The following is a 23,854-nucleotide window of genomic DNA, read 5'->3' as shown; positions in this document are numbered from 1 at the left end:
AGTATATAAACCAGTGCTGAAAATTAGTAATGCTCTTAGTCAGTGTGTACTTGCAGAAAACAGACAGTAGGCTTAGATTACCTCAATTTTTGGAAGAAATGTGATTTGTGTTGATCCACCTCCCAAATCCAGCATGCCTACACTGTTCTTTCCGGGAGTGTTTAAATTGCCTGAAGTACACAAAATAGGATCACAACAGTGCTGCCTCATGAGGGCGATTACATACATAACATAGAAAAATGAAACAAAAGAAAAAAAAATCCTAGGTTCTTAAGTGGACAGACTAAAATGCTCCAGTGTCTTGATTTAGAGATCTTACATGTTTTGAAGAAACAGTGGCTTGGTCATCCATCACCTTAGTTAAAATAATTATAGCCACAAAAATCAGGAGGCTGCAAAGTAGTGCAGTGGATAGAGTGCGGGCCTGAAATCAGGAACTCATTTTGATGTTTTCAAATTCAATTGCTTAGCCCAGGGGTCGGCAACCTTTTTGGCCGTGAGAGCCATAAACGCCACATTTTTTAAAATGTAATTTCGTGAGAGTCGTACAGTGCTCACAGTGCCGCTCCTGTAACAGCGCCTGAAAAAAAACTGACTTTATGGCTCCTGCAGAAAGATATCATACGTTGCCGACCCCTGGCTTAGCCTGTCAAGCTGTTTGACCCTGGGCAGGTCACTCTGTCTGCTGAAGTTTCCTCATCTATAAAACGAGTTGGAGAAGAAAATAGCAGACCACTCCACTATTTTTTCCAAGAAAACCCTAAATGGGGTTCAGAAGAGTCTAACAAGACTGAAACAAAATTAGCACCAAGAAAGATAATTAGGCGTGACCCCCCTGATAAGAAGGTGATCAATAACTGGGGCCCTCCTTGGAGAGTCACTCTCTTTTAAAACATACCACCTAAACTAACTCCCTTACAAACAATTAGTGGGTCATAGAAAGGAATGCCATTCTTTGTCATTGGTAAGATAAGGCTCTGTGATTAGTCTACATTATAAGACTGAATGCAATACCGTTTAATTATAATAGAGTTTAAATGCTTTAGTAGTGGGATAAAAATAAAAATATATCTTCTTGGGTATCTTGAATTATATAAGGAAAATTAACTGTTAGCTCCCTAAGAGGGGAAAATCCCCACTGCATCATGAAGTGGTGCCATTGTTTTTTTTTTAAAACCCTTACCTTCTGTCTTAGAATCTATTCTAAGTCTGGGTTCCAAGGCAGAAGACCAGTAAGGGCTAAGCAACTGGAGTTAGGTGACTTGTCCAGGGTCATACAGCCAAGAAGATCTGAGGCTAGACTTGAACACAGGGCCTCCCATCTCAAGGCCTACCTCTCTATCCAATGAACCACTTAGCTGCCTCATCATGCAGTTTTTGAATGATTCAGATGCTTCACCTACCCTCTGTACTCTAAATGTTTACTGTGAGAATCACATAAGAGTGCAGATCATGTACTTATATCTGGAGAGGTTCTTGGAGATCATTTAGTTCAGTGCCCAAGGGGTTAAATGATTTGCCCAAACTAAGCTGATAGGTTTTTTTTTTATCCTCCAATCTAACGCTACTTCCACTACACAACACAGATTTCCAAACACATAATAGATGTAAAAATGCTTTTATGAGCACTACTTAAATGTAAGGTGAGAAAGTAATTAATAAGCATTTAAGATAAACTTAATTTTGTGAAAGCACTTCATAATTAGCTTTATGAACTACTCTTTAGAAATGTGACTTCTTAAAAGGAGGTTCTCACATTATCTCAGATCTGAAATTTTATTTTTTTAACCCCTTAATATGGTCTTGGGGATGAATGCCTAGCATGAACAATGTCTACACAGCTACTTACTTATTGCTTCTGGATGGAAAGGTCAGGTAAATAGTTCTGCCATGGTGTGGGTATAAAAAGTCAAAACATTAATTTTCTTCAGCATTAAAGTACTCTGGCTAACACAGGAACTTTTGCCCAAGTGGATTAAGTGGTTAAAAATACAATAAAAAAGTGTAACACTTGAGTCCAGGGCATTTTTGACCTTTTTGAGGCATGTAGATTTTAAAAATCAATTCATTAACACAGCCTGTGCAAATATTACACTATAAATATGGGAAATTAACAAAAGAAGTAAAAAAACTGAAGTCCTGGCAAACAACATCTTGCTTTCAAGAAGTCTATTTGAATATCCAAACTTGGAAATTAACCTGAGATATCTATGAAATAGTGATCTTTAGATTATAGCTTTATTGGTCTATTAAATTAAAGCATACCTGTCAAAAAGTTTACCGTGATCCATGCTGAGACTCCTATAAGAAAGCATTTTACAAATACAATATTTAAGTTTGGAAAAATAATTAAACATATGACATAGACATTTCAAATATAAAGTGGGTGGATAAATGAAAAAAAAATTATTAAATACTAAGAACTATGCTAATTGGATCCCTAATTCCTTTTAGGTCTAAAAGCCATGAATTTAATAAAATGATTCTACCTAATCTACTTACAGCTCTTTGTAGTAATTAATAAATGGTTATGTATCTATCTTTATGTAGATACTTACATTTTTATGTATATATACACATATACAAATGTAAAATTGCACTATATATATGAATGTGTATACATATACATACATATGTAATTTCCAAGCAAAACTGGAACAGACTATAATTAAACTAGAAAATCCACTTTGCTATAACAATGCCAAAAAAGTTAGAAATATATATATACTATATTTCAGACATTCTCTCTTCCTCTAGGAGTATTCACTTGAAGAAAATATAAAAAACAGAATAAGCGCCAAAATTGATCTTTTCAAACATTTAGCAAATTTTCACAGGATGGCAGATCTTCTCCTCCTGATACTCCCCAGATTTCCCTTCCCTCCTCATTATTCTTATCCCTTTCCCACTTCTCCCCAGGGATGGGAGTCAGAGAAATTCATCTTTGTGTAAATAAGAGAGAAAAATGTTTAGCAACTTTCCCATCCTCCATTCCTTAAACTATTAAGTTCTATTTTAGAGAAAAAGACAAGGAAGGAAAATTTGAAAACTTAATACCATTTATTCATTTCTCTTGAGCAGCAACTAGCTACTCTGATGGAATTCTTACTTAGGATAATAAAAGGAAGAAAATCTACAACAGTTACACTGTAGTGTGGATTTTCCTTTTGACTTGGAAAGTCTAAATGTAAGAGATGCAAAAGTAAAAAGGTATCCAGTTTAAGAATTGCCATCCAAGGTCAGATAAAGACACCAAAAGTAGTGTCACCATTCAAAGGGCATTATGGATATTGATTCAATACAAAAGTATTTTGAGGCGTGAAACTTGATATATTAATTTTTACTTTAGAAATTCATTAGTTCATTCAACATTTTGTAAAATAAAAAGTCTAATATGATAGTATTAGATTTTTAAACATTAAGTTAACATTGAGGTGTCATTTCTGATCTTACCTTCATCAGTTCCATTCATTATAGAAACACAGTCATCTCCTACAAGGAAAGGAGATGCCTGGAAAACCTCTCTTACCTAAATTTTTAGAAAGAAAATTAATTTCATTATTTATAATTAGTTACTTGATGTCACAATTCTATTAAATAAAAGAACAGATAAGCACCATGATGACTTCTGGATTTGTTTGGCATAGCAAAGCTCAGAGAATAGGACTGAGGTTCTCTCTTGCAGTTTCCAAATCTTTAGTTATGAGATATCCCAGGCCATTATTTCAAGAATCTTAAATTGGGTTCTAGGGACACACCTTCTGAAGGGTTTACTCCAAAGTCATCCTGGGAGAGCTAGCTGTGATCTGTCCTTATTCAGATGAACTCTAGAGGTTGGGTGATTTATAAGATCTATCAGTACCAGATCTCAAACTGTACTACCAGGCAATTAATCATCAAAACTGGTTTAAAAAAAGAAGTTGATCAATAGAGTAAATTAGGTACCCAACATATAGAAACACAATAGCACTGGTTTGACAAACTCAAAGACCATACTTATTGGGGGGAAGGACTCACTATTTTGAAAAAATCTGCTGGGAAAACTGGAAAGTAGTCTGGCAGAAATTAGGTTTAGACCAACACCTCACATCATACACCAAGAAAAGCTCCAATTGGATATATGCCTAGATATAAAAGGTCATATAAATTAGAGGAGCAAAGAAGAAATTACCTTTCAGATCTATGGAGAAGGGAAAAGTTCATGACTAAATAAATGTCAGAGTATTACATGAGATAAAGCAGTCAATTCTGATTATACAAAATTAGTTTTTGTGCCAGCAAATCTAATATAATAAAAAATTAGAAAGGACAAAGGTAATTGGGGAAAATATTTTGTAACACGTTTCTCTTATAAAGGTCTCACTTCCAAGAAATAGAAAGAACTGATTCAAATATTTCAGACTGACACATTCCCTAATAACTAGTTAAAGGATATGAAAAAGCAGTTTTTTTCAAAAGACCTAAACCATCAACAATCATATGAAAAAGTCACTAATAGAGAAATGCAAGTTAAAGCAATCTTAAGGTTCTATAGCATACCTATAAGACTGTCAAAGGTGGCAAAAGAAGAAATAATAAATGTTGGAGGGGCTGTAAGAAAACACAGAGTATACTACTGATGAAATTGTGAATAGGTTCAGTCATTCAGGAAAGGTATTTGAAATATGCTCATTAACTTACCGAACAGTATATACTTTAACACAGTTATAGCACTATAAGACTTATACCCACAAGGAAATAAAAGAGGAAGGAGAACTATATGTACGAAAAATATTTACAGCAGCTCTTTTCTTAGTAACCAAAAATTCAAAACTAAAAGGGTGTTTTCATTCTTGGGAGTGGCTAAACAAATTGTGGTACATGAATGCACTGGAATATTACTGTTCCATGAGAAATTATGAAAGGGAAAATTTCAAAAAAACTGGAAGGATGTTTATGAATAGAAGGAGAATGAAATGAGAAAGATGAGAACAATTTATACAATGATAACAACATGAAAGCAAAAAAAATAAACTTTGAAAAATATTAGGATTCTAATCAACAAAATGATAAAAATTGCAAGTCCAAAAGAATGTTAATTAACCATACAATTCGTCTCCTGATAGAGAGGTGATGAATTTAAAATTCAGAGACACTTTTCCAGTCATGGTTAATAGAGGAATTTGTTTTGCTGTAGAGATGCATTGAGGAATTTGGAAGAACCAATGAATTAAAAATACTTGTTACTTGAAAAAAAAATTTTAAATTAAAATACCAGGAGGGATGAGGCAGCATTATTAATAATAGCTGATATTTATCTAGCACTTTGAGTTAAAAACTGGTTTGCATATATTATGAAATTTGACTTTCATGTTCTCATTTGGGGCAGTTCTGGATAGAAGCCATACCTCCAAGAGCATCAAAATGTGTTGCATGCTCTTTTCCTAAAGCTATATAGGGGATAGAAACCCTGGGGAGAAGCCTTCAACTACAGACCTATAATACAATGGATTTTGGGCATTTAACAAGAATTCCTTACATGACTCAAGGGCAGGGCCTCTCAGCAGTAAATTAAGAGCAAACAGAATTTACAATACAGTTATAAAGTTCTGTCTTGAAAGCAGGGTCCCTGGGTCAAGAGGATATGTTCTCAAGATTGGCTCAATAACTGTGTATATAAAATATATTTAAAAACTGATCGGGGCAGCTGGGTAGCTCAGTGGATTGAGAGTCAGGCCTAGAGACAGGAGGTCCTAGGTTCAAACCCGGCCTCAGCCACTTCCCAGCTGTGTGACCCTAGGCAAGTCACTTGACCCCCATTGCCCACCCTTACCACTCTTCCACCTATGAGACAATACACCGAAGTTAAGGGTTTAAAAAAAAAAAAACAAAAAACAACAAAAAAAACCCAAAACTGATCCTATCCTTTGATTCAGGAATTCTACTGCAAGGACTTTAACCTAAAAATATTATGGAAAAGGAAGCAAGGGCCTATCTGTACAAAAATACTTATACTTGGTTCATCTGTAATAGCAAAAAATCAGAAATAATCTATATGTGCAATGGGGAAAGAGACTCGATTATAGAATATTATGGCATTGTAAAACAATGTAAAAATGTTGATATTAAAAAAATTAGAAAGTCAACTAGTCAGACCATAAGCATTTATTAAGTAAGCACTTAAAATAAAAAGAAACATTCCCTGTTCTTGTGGTGCTCCCAGGCAAAGACTATGTGCAAACAACTACATATTCTTTCTCTCTCTCTCTGTATCTATATCTATATCTATATCTATATCTATATCTATATCTGATAGTCAGCCAAGGGAAGGCACTAGTATTACAGGGGATTGATAAAGGCTTCCTATATAAGGTCAGACTTTAGGAAGGGCTTGAAGGAGGTCAGGGAAGTGAAGAGGCAGAGATGAGGAAAGGAACAATTTGATGCTTAAATAATGTGAGTTTGAAGCCCCCTACCACCCTTTTATGATTATAATAGTATTAGCATTTATGATTATTTTAATAACATAACCATTAGTCTTGAGTTAATAGCCAAATAATATAGTTTGCTTTATAAGAATTATAAACATTAGCTAAAATAAATACAGTTTAGAGTGGTATCAAATCTTGTTCACAGGCATTTTGACTTGATGCCTATAACTCAAGTGTTTCTACTAAGCCCACCGCACCCTGCTCTTAGGTGAAAACACTGACCAAACTAATTGCTGACTCCTAGTATTAAATCTTAATTGTCAGCAGAAAACAATTAGAACCTGACCCGTTATGGAGGGCTTCAGACTTCCTTTAACTTGCATTTCATATTAATGATTTGGAATGTTTTCAAATGGTCATTGATACTGGATTTCTCCTTTTGAAAACTTTGTATCCTTTGACCGCTTATCTACAGAAGTACTGGATCTTGGTAGCAGACATTCACTTTGCTTATATTTTCTTAGATAACAAATTCGAAGTGGTACTTGTAAATATTCCCTAGTTGCCCCCAAAAGTTTCTATTACTCCTATCTGTATTATTTGTGCAAAAGCTTTTTCAATTTTAAGTAATCAAAATTGTCTATTTTGCCTGTTATGCTTACCTCTATCAATTGTTTGGTTATGAATTCTCTTTTAAATATAGTTGTAGAAATTATTTTCTCTTTTCTTCTAATCTGTTAAAAAATTTCCATAGCAAGCAGCACTATAATATCTAAGTCTGATTCTATGTAATTAAAAGAAACTGGAGATCCAAAAATTGGAGTATACATAAATAAATTATAATTCATTAAAATTATGGACTATTGTAATGCCATTAATATTGACAAGTATGAGAAATACAAAGAAACTTTAATGACCTCATGGAATAATATAGAGTGAAAAAAAGCAAAACAAGAAGAGCAGAATACACATGAACCATGGCCACATAAGAAGAAAAGTGAAAGCAAGTGGACAAAGAATTCTGATGTGGATTTGGAGGGGATAGTGAAGGTAATAGAAAAGTTGTTTACTTTATGAGATGAAATTAAAGGGCAAACAATTGTTAAGCAAGCTAATCTGGTTGTACTGATGTTCAATATTAAGGTTTTTAATAAAACATTTAATTTAAAAATACCTAAACACCAAAAAAAATTCTATCATATCTAAAAAAGGAAAATGGACAAGATTACCTTCTGTAGCAACTTTTGAGCCTTTTCACCTGGTAACAAACGCAAACCAGCTGTTGCCTTAAGAACCAAAGGTGTGACCTTCCACAGATCAAAAGGAATTTCTTCTTTAGCAACATTCAATAGTTCTTGTATTCCCTGAGTGCTCTGAGATTTTTAAAAGCAATAAATAAAAATATGATTCTGACATTTCCAAGCTAGAAAATATAGTTTCCTTCAAGACTCAGATCAAATGTCACTTTCTGTATAAGGCCTTTCCTGGACCCCCCAACTGCCAATGCCAATCTTCCACAATATTCCTTTATAGCTGTTTTGTATATTTATATTTATATATTTACATATAAACAAATATATATTATCTTCACCATTAAAATGTAAGCTGCTTGAACCAGGAGAACATTGTACACAGAGGCTAATACACTATAGTACAATTGAACATAACGGACTTCTCTACTAGCAGCAATGCAAGGATCCAGAGCAAGGCTGAGGGACTTATGAGAAAGAAAACTAGCCACATTCAGAGGAAGAATTGTGGGAGGAGAAACACAGAAGAAAAACAACTGCTTGACCACATGAGCTGATGGGGATATTACTGGGGATGTAGACACTAAACGATAACTCTAGTCCAGCTATCAATAATGTGAAATTAGGTATTAATCAATGATACATGTAAAACCCAGTGGAATTGTGCATCGGCTAAGGGGGGGGGGTAGAGGAGTTTGGGGAAAGGGAAAGAACATGAAACATGTAACTATGGGCAAATACTCAAAATTTAAAAAAAAAAAAAGAAAAAATGTAAGCTGCTTGACAATTTTAAATCTTTAGTGTCTAGCACAGTGCCTAGCATATACTAGATTAATTAGTGTTTGTTTATTGATAGAGACAAAACAGAATTTAACTCACTTATGGTGGGAAATGCTTAAAGAAAATGGTGATAGTATGTAATTGAGTACCATCACACAAATATCATTACTGATTTGCAAATTCATGGGCCAGAGACATCTTTCCCATATTTTACCACTAACTAACCACCATATAACTCAGTTAGTCATACATTACCACCATTTTCCTAAACTATTTCCCAGCAAAAATGAATTGAATTCTATTCTTTATCAATCAGCTGGGAATAATAGTCATATAACTTGACATATAATTGTTACATATACTAGTGATATCATCTTATCATGGCCCATACCCATGTAACCTTGGCCAAATCATTCCGGAGCTGCTTATCATCTATAAAATGAAGGGTGAGTGGGTGGATTAAATAATCCCTGACTCCATTCCAGCTCCAAATCTACGTTAGCAACCTCTAAACAAGGTCCAAGCAATCAAAATTGTACATCTTATCTCTTTTTCTATCATTTGTTTGATTATGAATTCTCTTTTAATTACAAATGTATAAGTTATTACCTTTTGTTTTCTTTTAATCTGTTCAAAGAATTTCAAAGCAGCATTATAATCTCTAAATTTACAATGTTTGGGATGATAATGCAAGTATCCCAGAAGCCACCCATAATTTTGGGTTTGAGATGACTTAGCAAAGACCTTGTCATATAACAGAAATCGCACTGGACCAGGAGTTATAAAATGGGTCTTAATCCTAGCTTTGCTACTATTTTTCTTTCTTTTTTTTTTAATTTAATTTTTTAATTATCATGCAAAACACTTTCATATTGGTCATTATTGTAAGACTACACTCATAGAAAATCAAAACCCCAAAATCAAAACATTAATACACTAATGTGAAAAATAATAAGCTTTGATCCTCATCCCTCTGACTCCAAACCACATTTTTTCTAGAGATGGGTTTTGCTACTATTTTTCTACATAACCTTTGGCAAATAATCTCTTTGAGCCTCAGTTTCTTTATACATAATCTATATGTATATATTATGAAGTTGGCCAAGGAGGCCACTTTCAGCCCTGGATTCTTTTATTAAATAGCTTAAACTAGACTCATGGTGAATTTGATGATGATGATGATGATAATTATAATAGTGATAGCTAATATTTATATGGAGTTTACTATTTGCCAGGCACTGGGCTAAGTGTTTTATAATTATCTCATTTGATCTTCTGTGAAGATAGGATTAAACTCTCCCCTTGCCTATTTTTAAATTAATCAACAAAAACTAAAAATACTCTTACTTAACACTAAGTAGGGGAAGTTCGCAAATCACTTGCTAAAAGTGGGTGTCAACTCCAGAAGCAACTGACCATCCCCTGGGCAGTGCTAAGCAAATTTAAAGACTGCAATTGGTTCCTATAAAGTGGAGAAAGGGTCAGGAAATGATGTGGAAAAAGGCCTGAACTTCCTGTCCAAGTGTCTTTGGCCTGAATCTTGGGCTTGGAGGATCTTGGACTGGGACTGCGGCTTAGAGTTATGACTTGGGACTTCCACCTGGGACTCTGGCTCTTGGACTGCTTCTGCTAAGACTGCTCCTGGATCTTCTACCTTGGAGCTTCATTTGGCTGACCCTTCTTTCCTGGCTTCTGGAGAGATTAGTTCCAGAGAGGCCTTCCCCTCTTGGAGGAGGCCATGTGGGTAGAACCTCTGTTTAATTCACCACCTGGTCCTCCAGCTGAGGATTAACAAGCCCTCCCTGGCTGACCTGGAGACTAGAACAACATTTAGGGTGATAGGCTAGACATCTTCTCTACCCTCTTTTATATTTCTCTACTTTCATTCCTTCCACCTTTTTGTAAATAAAACTACTAAAAGTCATTTTGGCTTGAGCTATAATATTTTTTAAATTGGCAACTACAGTATTATCTTTAAAATTCTCATATATTGAGTCAAACTCTTAATTTTAATTCCTTATACTTTACAACAACCAGGAGAGGTAGGTGCCATTATTCTTCTTCCTGTTTTACAGATGAAGAAACTGAGGCAAACAGAGATTAAATGATTTATCCAGGGTCAAATAGATGCTAAGTATCTGAGACTAGATTTGAACTCAGGTCTTCCTGACTCCAAGCCCAGTGCTCTTTCCACTGTATCATTTAGTTTGATAAAACCATTATTTCAGTTCATTACAATGCCAATGGAATATTAATCTCAAAGTAGGTGAGAAATAGACATTAATTCTCAAGTAGAATAAGTCAGTGATTTTCTGTAATTCTGTAATCATCCTTCAAATATAAGCTCTCAGTCAGTGGGGTGGTGGTGATTTACTACATACTTTTTACAAACTACTGTTTATTTATGAAGCTTCTTTCCTTCCTTCCTTCCTTCCTTCCTTCCTTCCTTCCTTCCTTCCTTCTTCTCTCCTTCCCTCCCTCCTCCTTTATCTTCCATTTTAGAATCAATACTGTGTACTGGTTCCAAAGCAGAAGAGTGGTAAGGGCTAGGCAAGGGGGATTAAATGACTTGCCCAGGGTCATATAGCTAGAAGTGTCTCAGGCCAGATTTGAATCCAGGACCTCTTGTCTCTAGGCCTGGCTCTCAATCCACCCAGCCACGTAGCTGGCCCTTCTGTTATTTGTAATAGGGAGTCTCATTGTTTAAAATTCTTATTATTAGTGGAGATTACAAACTCAATTATTAGGCTACCACATTTTTATAACTAGAAAGAGAGTTGGTTTGAAAATTAGTATAGGGTTGGGGGCAGCTGGGTGGCTCAGTGGATTGAGAGCCAGGCCTAGAGATGGGAGGTCCTGGGTTCAAATTTGGCCTGAGACACTTCCTAGCTGTGTGACCCTGGGCAAGTCACTTGACCCTCCTTGCCTAGCCCTTAACACTCTTATGGCTTGGAACCAAACATAGTATTGATTCCAAGATGGAAAGTAAGGGTTAAAAAAAAAAAAAAAACTACTGTAGGGGCAGCTGGGTGGCTCAGTAGATAGAGAGCCAGGCCTGGAGATAGTAGGGCCTGGGTTCAAATCTAGCCCTCAAACACCTTCTAGTTTTGTGACTCTGGGCAAATTACTTAACCTCAATTGTCTAGCCCTCACTGCTCTTCTGTCTTGGAACCAATACTTAGTATTACTTCTAATACAGAAAGCATGGGTTTAAAAAAAATCAGTTTAAAGAAAAATTTCATTTAAATACAGTGCATTAATGAAAACAAAGTTACCTTTTCAACATCATCAGCATAAGCAGAAAGTCCCGGCTTCAGTGCTTTGAATGTTTCATGGGTCAAAGTGGGAGTTTCTAGGAAGAAAAAGAAGTTAAAAGGAAAAAATCACCGTTATGTGAAATTTGCTTAAATTAGATCTTTTTTGTGAATAGTACCACTATGAAATTTTGTCAACCTCTCTATCAGCATGGATGATGCAATTTTTAATAGTAGATGCTGAAAAAACATCAAAGAATGTCAACTCCCAAACTATTTTATAACTTGTAAAACTTTATATGTGGGGAAAAATATCATCCCTTTCATTGTATTTACTTTATCTTTGTTCTTTCCAGTCTTGCTTGACTAGGTAGATTTGAAATCTTATATAATGGTGTTCTGGGATCTTAGAATATTTTTTCCCTAAAGTTGTTTTATGTTTAACAAAGTCAATATTTGGTGATCCAGCTAAAGGAAACGAACCATATTATGGATAATGTAAAACTGAATAGAGTAGCCAAACATAATCTATCTTGGGGATACATTTTAGGATTCTATTGCATCATATTCAATTTTCTTTTGCCTTTTTGTTTTGAAGATTAGCTTGTATTTCCTGAGGATGTTCTGCTTAAGGAACAGATCAAAATAGGAATCTTTTAGAAGATCACAAATACAAATTTTGAGTACAAATACTTAGGGTGGGTGAGTGAAACTAGAAAAACTCTGGAGTGAGGGCATGTTTTTCAAAGATCCTACTCCCTCTTCTCATTCTATAAAGAAAAAAAAATCTTGCCTTAAAATTTTCCTCTCCCCCAGTTTCAGTTTTTACAGTTAATTTTGAATATAGCAAATGTGATAATTTTATGTGGAAATCAAGTTTTTTGTAAGATGCTTATGTGACTATTGCTCTGTAGAGTGCTTTAATTTTTTTAATGATGTATTTAAAAATTTTACATCAGTCATTTCAGAAAAAGCTAGTACCCTCTTTGTAACAAAGAAAAACAATTAAGCAAAACATTTGAAACAAGGATTTGAAAATGTATACAACATTCTACCCTTGTAGATATGTTTTATTATTTGTTCTCTGGGACTATTATTATTATTACTTTTAAAATTTACTCAATGTTTGGCTTACTTTCAGCTATTTTAATTTACATTGTTGTCACTGTGTATAGTTTTTTGGTTCTGTTGATTTCACTCTTTCTTATAAATCTTCCCAATATTTCTCTGAATTTTTCATTCATTATTTCTTTTCAATAATATTCCATTACATTTGTACTTCACAATTCTTTCAGTCACTGACCAAATGATGGACAACTAATTTGTTTTCAGATCATTGCTACCACAAACAGTACTTCTATTAAAATACAGGTTTTACATTGAATCTTTGTTTCTATATTTGACCTTGTCAGGGTACATATTGTGTTACTGGAAATTTTGGGGTCCTTGAACTACATTTTCCATGAGTCCACTGGCTTCCTATCATTATGTGATGATGTAAGCAGTTATGAGATGATGTAAACAGTTACAAGATGATGTAGACAGGAGGATAAAATTGAGTGGCTGGCGTTCTTCTTGCTCTTTTGCTCCTGATCCAGCAAGGTGGCAAGTAAGGGCAGGCCTTTTAAACTGACTAAAACAGAATGGCACATGGCTTCATTTTCTAATGGCTACTAATAAATCTATAAAAACCATAATAATTTTAAAGTTATCCTTTTTTATATTAATTTTATTTCTTACGATATCCAATAGTGGGATCACTGGATCAAACTTAAAACACATATACACACACATACACACACAAATCTTGCACTTTACACTCTAAGGCAGAAGATTGGTAAGGACTAGATAACTGGGGTTAAGTGAATTGCTGAGGTTCACATAGCTAGGAAGTATGTGAAGTCAGATTTGAACCCAGGTCCTCCTGAATCCAGGTCTGGTTTTCTATTCACTGGGCCATCTTGCTGCCCTTCAAATTTATTTTTTTAAACTACTATGTATATTATAATTTCCCACTTTCTAACCCAAAAGAATTTTACATTGATTGCTATCTAAACCTTAATTTAAAAAACAACAACAAAGAAATGTCCTTAATAATTCATGAGCTTAATAATTCAAAGATCTATAAAAAAATGTGCTAAGAGAAAAATTTAATGAATGTTAAATGATACAAATTTGTGAATTCATATGCCATGAAAAAATTTTAAATGCACTTAAATATTAAGCTAATAATTACATAATAATACAAAGGAGAAAATTATAGCAAAACCAGGCAGAATTCCCCCTTTCCCCCCTCCAGTATAAATTTAGAGAATGGTAAAAAGCAAATCCAATAGTGGACACTGGAAGAGGTGGTAGCAGCAGTGTTAAGAAGCAGCAGTAGGTATTCTGAAAATAGAAAGTGGAGTCATTAACCAATACATCAGGAACTATTGGTTTACCACCTTATCAAATGTGCCTTCCTGTCCTCTCCTATGGACTATTTTAATACACTGAAACCAGTTATGGTCTCGGGTGGGTAGAAAGCATGTAAGGAACCCCTGTCTTAGAGGGGTATTGATTTAACACCAAGCTCTAGACGGTTACTGGTTACTCAGACCACATATCTAGATCATTTTCAAGACAACTTATTGTCTGCATTCCAGGGAGAGTGTCTAACCCTGTTCTGTGTATTTATTGTATGAAATTTCCCTAAGACTGCAGTCTTCTCACTTGCCTGAACTTTTAGTACCTGATTGTTTCCCTCTGTCTTGGCTGGAATCTCTGGACAAGACCTCCTTTGTTCCTCCTATTATCTTTTTATCTAGCTGACCTCCCCATCCTAGCATCTTCTTTTTCCAAGTTTTCTTTGACCTTTTATTGTCTGAGTTATGGTATAAAAAACAGCAATAAATTCAGCAATTGCATAAGTAAGGACATGTAGCAATGGGTGCCATTACTGGTCAAGGTCAGAGACTGAGATGCAAGGCAAAGGGAGGCAGGCACAAAGGGCTCTGAATCAAATGAATCTCTGTTTAGAGCCATGCCTTGCATTCTGGGATAAAAGCTGGTTTGCCCACCAGTAAGAGTTTTAATTTTCAGATGCTCAAGCTTATTCATAGTTTGGTTTCACTATCTCTCTGGAATTTTTTGGTTATCACAGGGACAATATTCTTTTTGTTTTTGTTTTTGCTGCCTAGTCTTCAAAGAGTCAAGAAAACCTGTAAGTACAATTTCAAACACATTCATAGAATTTTATAGATCATCCAGTTCAAACTCATTTTACTATGAGCCAACTCAGATCTATCATCTTGCTTAAGAATAGAGAATTTTCCACTTAAGAAATATCTTTGGGGAAATGAAGAAAATGAAATTATCCATTTAAATATACTTCCTGAAACTCAATAAGAATACTTAAAAGCCTTTTAATACTGACCTTCACTACCTTAATCATATCTTCTTTGTTATTTCATTTTTTCCCCTTTTCCTTCATTTTAGGTTATACATGAATCAAGAGTTTTTTATTAATGATAAAGTGATAAAGTTTTCTCTTCATTTTAGGAAAAAGCTACAACCAGACTGTAATCTTCCAACAGAAAGGACAGTGCCATTTGACTGTATAGACAGAAAGTTTAGCACATAGTTGCTCCTTAACAAACACTTAATGATAAACTAACCAGTGTCTTTTGTACTGTGCTTGGAGCATCAATCCAAAAGAACTGCATAAAAGAGGTATGCAAGTAGTTATATAGACAGTTCTTGCTTCATGTAAGTGGACCATTTTGCAGACCTCTCTGTAAAGCAATTTCTACATAATACAAATTTGTCTTCACATGTGGGGAAGGAAGGGAAGAAGATAGGGAGCCAGCAAAGACGACGTGGGCTAATGACAGAGAAGTGAGAGCAGGAGAAGGAACATGTAGGGGCTGGGGCCAGACACATGATATCTGAACAGACAGAAGACCCCCTGATTGAGCAGCAATGGTGGTCTCTCCAAGGGTCTGTGCTTCTGCTTTCACTTGGAGGTTTTTTTGGGGGGAGGAAGGGAGGGTTGTAGGGTAATGGGAGGCTATAGAGTACTGAGCCAAGGGGCAGGAACAGTGAAGAGAGCACAGTACTATACAAGAAGGTTAAATAGGTCTTTAGAATGTGGATTTCTTTCAGAATTCTTTACATAAAGTCAAATTTTCATAATGCAAATTTATATAAAATAAGAAATGTCTATGTATGCCACCACCATTAAAGCATAACACAACAAAATGTGGTCCTCCTGTTCTTCTCAAAAGGTGCTCTGGGAAAGCCAAGTTGGAGTAACCTCTAGGAAAAAAGGGCATTATCCCTAAATCTCCATTTAATTTTTGTTTCATAAAATCTTACAGAACAATGAAACCATACTTTCTGGCCTGGAAGGGAGTTTAGAGACCATTTGAACTGAATGCCTCATTTTACAAGTGAGCATATAAACCCAGAAAGGTTAAATGATTCTCTTTACTTCCATCTGATCCCCAAAAGATTCTCAACCTGTCTTTTGGTGTAGCTGAATGCTCTGGGGCAGTGATGGGCAAACTATTCCCCGGGGGCCAGATCCAGGCCTTGGTTTGCCCATCACTGCCTTAAACAATTCCCTAATCACTACATCTGGATGTAGGGGCCAAGCGATTAGGGAATTGCATAAGGGAATAGTTTGCCCATCACTGCTCTGGGGGAATCATAGGAACCATGTGCCAGGAGGGTCCTCATAGTCTACTCTGGGAAATCTTCACTCCAACAACATCCCTTCGAAGCAGGAGCACAACGCAGCAGATAGAGGGCCAGCCTCCAAGTCAGTGAGACTCAGGTTGGAGTCCCACTTCTGTCCCAAGGCCATGAAGCCTTGGGCAAATCCCTTAATCTCCAGGGCGGTAAGCATATCTAAGATATAAGTTGCAGAAGAGTTGCTGATATCTATTGGTAAAGACTGTTCTCACTAAAAGATCCTGTGAGGGAGGAAATCATAGCTTCAGATGAGTGAAACAAAGCAAAACATGCCATTAGTCAACAGAGAATGGTGATACAAATAAGGAAAAATGAAAAAACAAAGAAAATAAGGTCTGTGTTTTCATCTTCGTGGTCATACCTTTTGAAGTTTGGGTGAACTTAAAGATGTGTATTCGGGTTCCAGTGCTTCCAGCATCAAACATAATTCCGTAGAATACTGCTTGATTAGTTGCCATAGATTTCTCATGGTATTGTTGACTTCTTGTCCCCACAGCAGTCTCTGTTATGCTGAAGATTCTTTGGGTAGCAAAGGCCCACCGCCATTTTACATATGCAACATATATGAACAGACATACAAACAGTCCCAATGGATAGGCAATTTTAGATATCTTCATGTTGCCATTACTATTTCTCAATGTTTTTCTCATTTCTTTGGATATCAGAATTCTGTGTTACAACTGTCAGAAAGGAAAAGCAAGGTATATTTTAGCCAACATGGCATTTTATTAAAATAACCATTTTAGGGGGCAGCTGGGTGGCCCAGTGGATAGAGAGTCAGGCCCAGAGATGGGAGGTCCTGGATTCAAATCTGGCCTCATACACTTCCTAGCTGTGTGACCCTGGGCAAGTCACTCAACCCCCATTGCCTAGCCCTTACCATTCTTCTGCCTTGGAGCCAATACACAGTATGGTAAGGGTTTAAAAAAAAGAAACCATTTAATGTGTAAACTTCATTGTAGCCAAGGAATCAAATCTCAACCAGAAACTGTTTCAAATGTTTTCTTTTCCTTGAACCAGAAACAAAACTTGAAACATTCTGAAGTTACTGGACAATCAATTGATCTGTGAAATGGTATGAGTTTTAAAACCTTATTACTGAATCTGAAAAACAAGCAAAAATCTTAGTTAAAAATGATTTGTGAAACTGGTCGCTGACATAATTTTTTCCTCTTTTTTATGGGTATAATTTTGAGTGTTATTCTGGTGATATCACTTTTATGTTGATTTTTGTTAATATAGTACTTTTCACAAAGTTGTGATCACTAAGTACCCATAATTTTGTGTTCTTTTTGCACTTATTTCATATACATCTTTTCAGGCAGTGATGACTTGGCTTCACACACTTGTTTTCCATAGCAACACAACATTCCATCATGTTGATATGCTATAGTTTGCTTATTAGCTAGTTGCCACCCTAGGGCCTTTGGGTTGTTTCCAGTCTTTTGTACTTCTAAGTTGTTGGAAAAAAATATTTGAAAGGTCCTTTCTTTTTGAGTTATATCCTTGGAGCATATTCCCCTAAAATAAAATTACTAGGTCAAATGATATGAATGGTTGTATAGCCTTTATTAACATTATCATCAAACTGTTCTCCCAAAGATTAAACCAAGCAATAGTGCTACTAGCAATTGTTTATGTTTCCCTGTATCCTTTCCAACACTAGGTCTCACAATTATTTTTTGCTACCTGAATGTCACTATAATTGTACCTTTAAGTTGTTTTGTATTTTTTTAGTTACTTATGAGAATTTATATTTGGAAATGTACCATATTTTTTGCAGAGAATTTGGGATCTATATGGTCACCTTCCATATTTAAGCCTGTTCTTTACAGATGATTATGGATAGTAAGTTTTTATTTGCTAGGTTTTTCACAACCTCTACATAGAAAGTGGTCCAAAATGTTTGCTATATCTTTTTTCTTTTCTATTGCTTCCTTTATTACCATTTATAGCAAAAAAAAAAAAAACTTATTATGTAAAACAGTGGATTGCTTTTTTATTCTGCATGTGCTTTCTTGCTTTTTACTTCAGGCAGTCACTAAACATTTATTAAGTGCCCACGTGCCAGGTACTCTGCCAAATGCTGGGGATTCAAAGAGAGACAAAAAACTGCCCTCAAGAAGATCAGAATCTAAAGAGTGGAGATGGCTGCCAAGAACAATGAATAAACAATGTACAAAAAGGAGAAACTGAAGATAATCAACAGAGGGAAGGCACTATCCTTAAGAATGACTGGGAAGGGTTTCTTGTAGGAAGTGGGGTTTTAGTAGAGACTGAAACAAGGAAATACAGATAAAGAGGGAGAGAATTCTAGGTACAGGGCGTAGTCAGTGAAATGCAGAATTGTGAGATGGAGTATTTTGTTGAAGAATTTATATAAGGAATATCTGTACAGTGTTATCTTTTCTCCCTTCAATGTACTTTGGATCACATACTACGTAAGAGTGGAAGGGGCCAGGTTATGAAGGCCTATGAATGCCAAATATTAGATTTTATATTTGATCCTGGAAGCAATAAGAAGCCAGGGGAGTTTACTGAACAGAGGAATAATATGGCCAGACTTGTGCATTAGGAAGATCAATTTGATAGTGCAGGATAGCCTGGAGTGGGGAGAAGAAATCTGACATGAGGAGATCAAGAAGTGGGATATTGCTATAGGACAGTCATGAGGTGATGAGGACCCAGACCAGGGTTGTGGCAATCAGAGGAGAGATAAGGACGTGTATGTTGCCAAAGGTAGAACTAATATAACTTGGAAACAGATTGGATATGGGAAGTCAGAAAGAGGAGTTGATTATGACATCTAGTTTATGAGCCTGGGAAACTAGGAGAATGGTTGCTTTCTACAAATAATAGGAAAATTAGGAAGAAAGACAATCTTGGGGCAAAAGATAAGAGTTAAGTTTTGGATATGTTGAGTTTAAGCTGTCTTTAAGGCATGAAGTTGTGGAATAGCTGGGTGGTTCAGTGGATTGAGAGCCAGGCCTAGAGACAGGAGGTCCTGGGTTCAAATCTGACCTCAGACACTTCCCAACTTTGTGACCCTGGACAAGTCACTTAACCCTCATAGCCTAGCCCTTACCACCACTCCCTCTTCCTCTGCCTTTTCTTCTAAGGCAGAAGAGTGGTGAGGGTTAGGCAATGGGGGTTAAGTGACTTATCCAAGGTCACAGAGCTAGGAAGTGTCTGAGGCTAGATTTGAACCTAGGACCTCCCATCTCTAGGCCTAGCTCTCAATCCACTGAGCCACCCAGCTGCTCCCCCTTACCACTCTTCTGCCTTGGAACCAATACATAGCATTGATTCCAAGACGGAAGGTAAGGATTAAAAAAAAAAAAAAAAAAAAAGACATGCAGTTTAAGATGTCTAACAAGTAATTGGAGATAGAAGGACTATGTTTAGGAGAGAAGTTAGGGCTGTATAAGTAGATCTGAAAGTCATTATCATTAAGAGATGATAGTTTAATCAATGAAAGCTAACGGTAAGGCAAAATAGTATAAAGGGAGGAAAGAAGAGGGTCCAGAATAGAATCTTGGGGAATACTCATGACTAGCAGGAATGATCTAGATGAACATCTAGCAAAAGAGACTTGAGAAGAAGCAAATAATACAGGTAGGAGGAGAAATCAGGATATAGTAGTCACAAAAACCTAGATGGAGGAGTGTACTAAGGAAAGAGCATTACTGACAATGTCAAAGTCTATTTTAACAGAGGCCAAGACAGATAAGGATTAAGAGACCATTAAATTTGACAGTTAATTTTTAAATTAATTTAATTTAATTAAGTTTTTTTTTAAACCCTTACCTTCCGTCTTGGAGTCAATACTGTGTATTGGCTCCAAGGCAGAAGAGTGGTAAGGGCTAGGCAAAGGGGGTTAAGTGACTTGCCCAGGGTCATACAGATGAGAAGTGGCTGAGGCCGGATTTGAACCTAGGACCTCCCGTCTCTAGGCCTGGCTCTCAATCCACTGAGCTACCCAGCTGCCCCCTAATTAATTAAATTTGACGCTGGTAAATTTTTGGAGAGCAATGTCAGTGGAATGATAGGATCAGAAACTAGACTGTGAAAAGTTAAGAAGAGAATGAGAAGAAACAAAATGTAAGCACCAATTATAGATGGTTTTCTCAAGGAATTTAGCCACAATTGGGAGGCGATATATGCAATGACAGCTAGCAAGGATGGATGAAGTGAGGGATTTTTTAAAAGGATGAGACCATCAATTCTCTGGAAACCCCATTAGATTCCTATTAGGACTAAAAAAGTGTTATTTAAGAGCATTCTAGACTAATGATTTAGTACATTTATAGCACCTTCTTAAAAATAACTTCTATACATTTATTTATGTTGGTTAAAGGATCCTTTACTCACTGACTTTAGTGACTAATTAAAGCAATGCAATTATGCTATTATAGTTAGCATCTTAATACTATTCCAAAATAATTATGAATTTTTTAGATTTGAAAGGGTAGAAGGGCCAAGAAGAATGGGAGAGCACCTAACTAGAAATTGCAGCTTTAGATGCATGGCATCTAAACAGTTTCTAACCATTAAAGGTTTCAAAGATTGAAATAAGTTAGCTGGTAGAATGTTGGAACTTACTAAATATTTGCTGATTAAATAAATCACAAGTTTGAGAGATCTTAACTACTGGGAGAACTCGAGCAAAGAATCACATTATTTAAGGGTTAGAAGATGCCTCTAGTCTAGCCTATATTCAGTAGAGACTTGCTACTATAACACCTTGGAAAAGTCAATCCTTGGCTGGATATCTCCAGTATGGGAAGAGCCCACTATCTCCCTGAAGCAGCCCACCCTACTTTTGGATAGTTCTCATTGTTGAGAAGTATTTTTTCTTATATCAAGACAAGAGTCTCCTGTAGTTAATTCTACCAAATGGTCCTGGTTCTTCCCTCTTGGGGCAGATCAAGTCTAATCCCATTTATACCCAACAATCTATCAAATATTTGGAGATTATAATCTCAACCCTCTTCTCCTCACTCCACACCAGGTTTCTAACTAATTTCCAGGCTAAATTTGGGTTCCTTCATCCAGTTTTCTTTCATATGGCATAAGGCCCTCTACTATTTTGGTTGCTCTCCCTCCTTAGAAGGCTCATCAGAACTGAGCACAATCCTTCAAAATGTGGGGATAGGAGGATGATTGCCATTTTATTCCTGGAATCAATTCATCTCATAATGTAGCTCCAGATAGCACTGAATTTTTTGGTTTCTTTATTAGACTGCTGATTGCTAGTGAACTTATGCTACACTAAGTCCCCCAGATCTTTTTCATGCAAACAGCAATCTAATCACGCCTGTGCCTTGTGAAGCTGATTTCTTGAACCCAAATGTAAGATTTTATATTTTTCTTTATCAAACATCACTCTATTAGATTTAGCCCAATGGCCTACCTTATCAAGATCTGTATGAAAAGTGCCACTCGATTTGTATTGTGTCACTTTTCATGAGGATTTTTCCAGTGCCTTTATATAAATCACTGATAACTTAAATATTGCAAAACTAAGCATAGATCCTCCTGTAGTACTTCATTAGAGATCTCTGGGCTAACTTGATCTACAACCATGCAAAACTACTCTGAGATTAACAATAAAATCATTCACAAATTTATCTCATCATATAGCCCACATTTCCTTATCCTCTCCACAAGAATAGCATGAAATACTTCATTATATACTTTGCTAAATTTTATCTATGGCATTCCCCCATGGCTAGTTTAGTAAACCTGTCAGTAAAAGAAATAAGATTAATCTGGCACAACTTTAATCACTTGCTCTGTGATCATTATTTCTATTTCTTCCCATTTAGCAATCAATGCTTTAAAAATCTGTACTAAAATTTGCTGGTAACTGAAGTCAAGGTCACTGGACTACAGGCTGCAGGTTTCATTTCCTTATTTATTTATTTTTCTGAAATCTGGACATTCATCCTTCTCCAGTTCTGTAGTATCTCTATGTTCTCCATGATCTTTAAAATACCATCAATAAATGGCTCAGATAATACATTCACCAATTTTCAGAATCAGCAAATGTAGTTATTTCATCTGGGCCAAATAAACTGAATTAAATCAAGGGCAAGTAAGTGCTTTTTAAAAAATCTGCCTGCTTATCCTGGGTATCAGCTTCTTGTTAGCTGTTCTTGTTTTGTTCTTTCTAGTAGAATATCATGCTTCTTTGCAATAGAGGAAACAAGAGATGGACAGGTCTGCCTTTTCTCTATTGTCTACTTGAAAACAATATTGTAGAAGAGATTCATGTATCTGGTAGAAAACTGGCCTAGGTGATCTTCAATCTTAAGATTTTAGAACAAAAAATGCATCTAAAATGTAAGAGCATAGCCTATTTTTCATTTTTTTCCTTCATACCTTCAGTGCCTAGCACATTGGTCCTTAATTAATTGACACTAAGTTGAAGGTAGAGATTCTATTTTATAGTTCTTTGAATTTGATCGTGCTTTTTATGGGATGTCACCTGGGAAGGAGATTTCCAGTGGAGCACCCCTTACGGATGTGTATTTGTTTTTAACATTTTTATCACTGACTTGAATAAAGGCAGAGATGACACGAACCTCAAATTTGCTGATGATAAAATGCTAGAAGGGAGAGCTAACATAATGGATTAAAGAATCAGAATGTAAAGACAAAATCTGATAGTGATAAATGTAAAGTCTTATGTTATTATTCAGTCATTTCAGTTATGTAAGACTTTCTGACCCTATTTTGGGTTTTCTTGGCAAAGGTGTTAGAGTGGTTTCCAGCTCATTTTACAGATGAAGAAACTAAGGCAAACAAAGGCAATTGACTTGTCCAGGGTCACACAGTTAGGAAGTGTCTGAAGCTAGATTTAAATTCAGGAAGATAGGTCTTCCTGAATCTAGGCCCAGCATTGAGCTTTTATAAAATCAGCTTCACAAGTACAAGAGGGGGAAAAGTAGAGAGCAGTTTGTACAAAAAGATCTGGGATTATTATTATTAATGGATGTCAGATTCAATATAATCAATGTATTATGGCAGTTGAGAAAGCTAATCCAATTTCTGGTTGTATTAGGAAAGGCAGAGTACTAGGAACAGGAAGTGACAGTTTTGCTGTTCTCTGCCCTGGTCAGACCACATCTAGAATATTACATTCAGTTCTGGGCATTAGATTTTAAAAATATATCATCAATAAGCTGGAACATGTCCAGAGGAGGACAATAAGGATACTAAAGGGCCTTCTGTTCATGCCAGGAGAGGATTATTTGAAGGACTGAGATTTAGCCTTTAGAAGATAGCATATAAAAAGAATCTTCATTTTGTCTTGTTCTGTTTTTTTATCTTTAGATCCTAAAATGAAGATCAATAAGTGGAACTGCAAAAAGGTAAATTTAGGTTCCATGAAAAGTAAAGTTTTCTAACAATTAAAACTATC

At 35.8% G+C, this 23,854-nt stretch overlaps 1 protein-coding gene across 1 annotated transcript in view; it reads right to left on the bottom strand.

Annotated features, from left to right (window-relative positions):
* ENTPD6 (ectonucleoside triphosphate diphosphohydrolase 6) overlaps window positions 1–23,854 on the bottom strand; it is a 52,025-nt gene that overhangs the window by 20,650 nt on the left and 7,521 nt on the right. The window contains exons 2-7 of the mRNA XM_044660765.1: window positions 16,790–17,108; window positions 11,716–11,792; window positions 7,640–7,783; window positions 3,454–3,529; window positions 2,266–2,301; window positions 82–170 (exon numbers count right to left, since the gene is read on the bottom strand). Coding sequence (XP_044516700.1) covers window positions 82–170; window positions 2,266–2,301; window positions 3,454–3,529; window positions 7,640–7,783; window positions 11,716–11,792; window positions 16,790–17,078 — 711 coding nt within the window. The 5' untranslated portion in view covers window positions 17,079–17,108. The remainder of the gene's footprint in view (window positions 1–81; window positions 171–2,265; window positions 2,302–3,453; window positions 3,530–7,639; window positions 7,784–11,715; window positions 11,793–16,789; window positions 17,109–23,854) is intronic.

This window comes from Gracilinanus agilis, chromosome 2 (assembly GCF_016433145.1).
Source record: "Gracilinanus agilis isolate LMUSP501 chromosome 2, AgileGrace, whole genome shotgun sequence".
NCBI classification, from domain to species: Eukaryota; Metazoa; Chordata; class Mammalia; order Didelphimorphia; family Didelphidae; genus Gracilinanus; species Gracilinanus agilis.
Note: the sequence above shows the minus strand (reverse complement) of the source record. Positions and strands in the feature narration are given on the sequence as shown.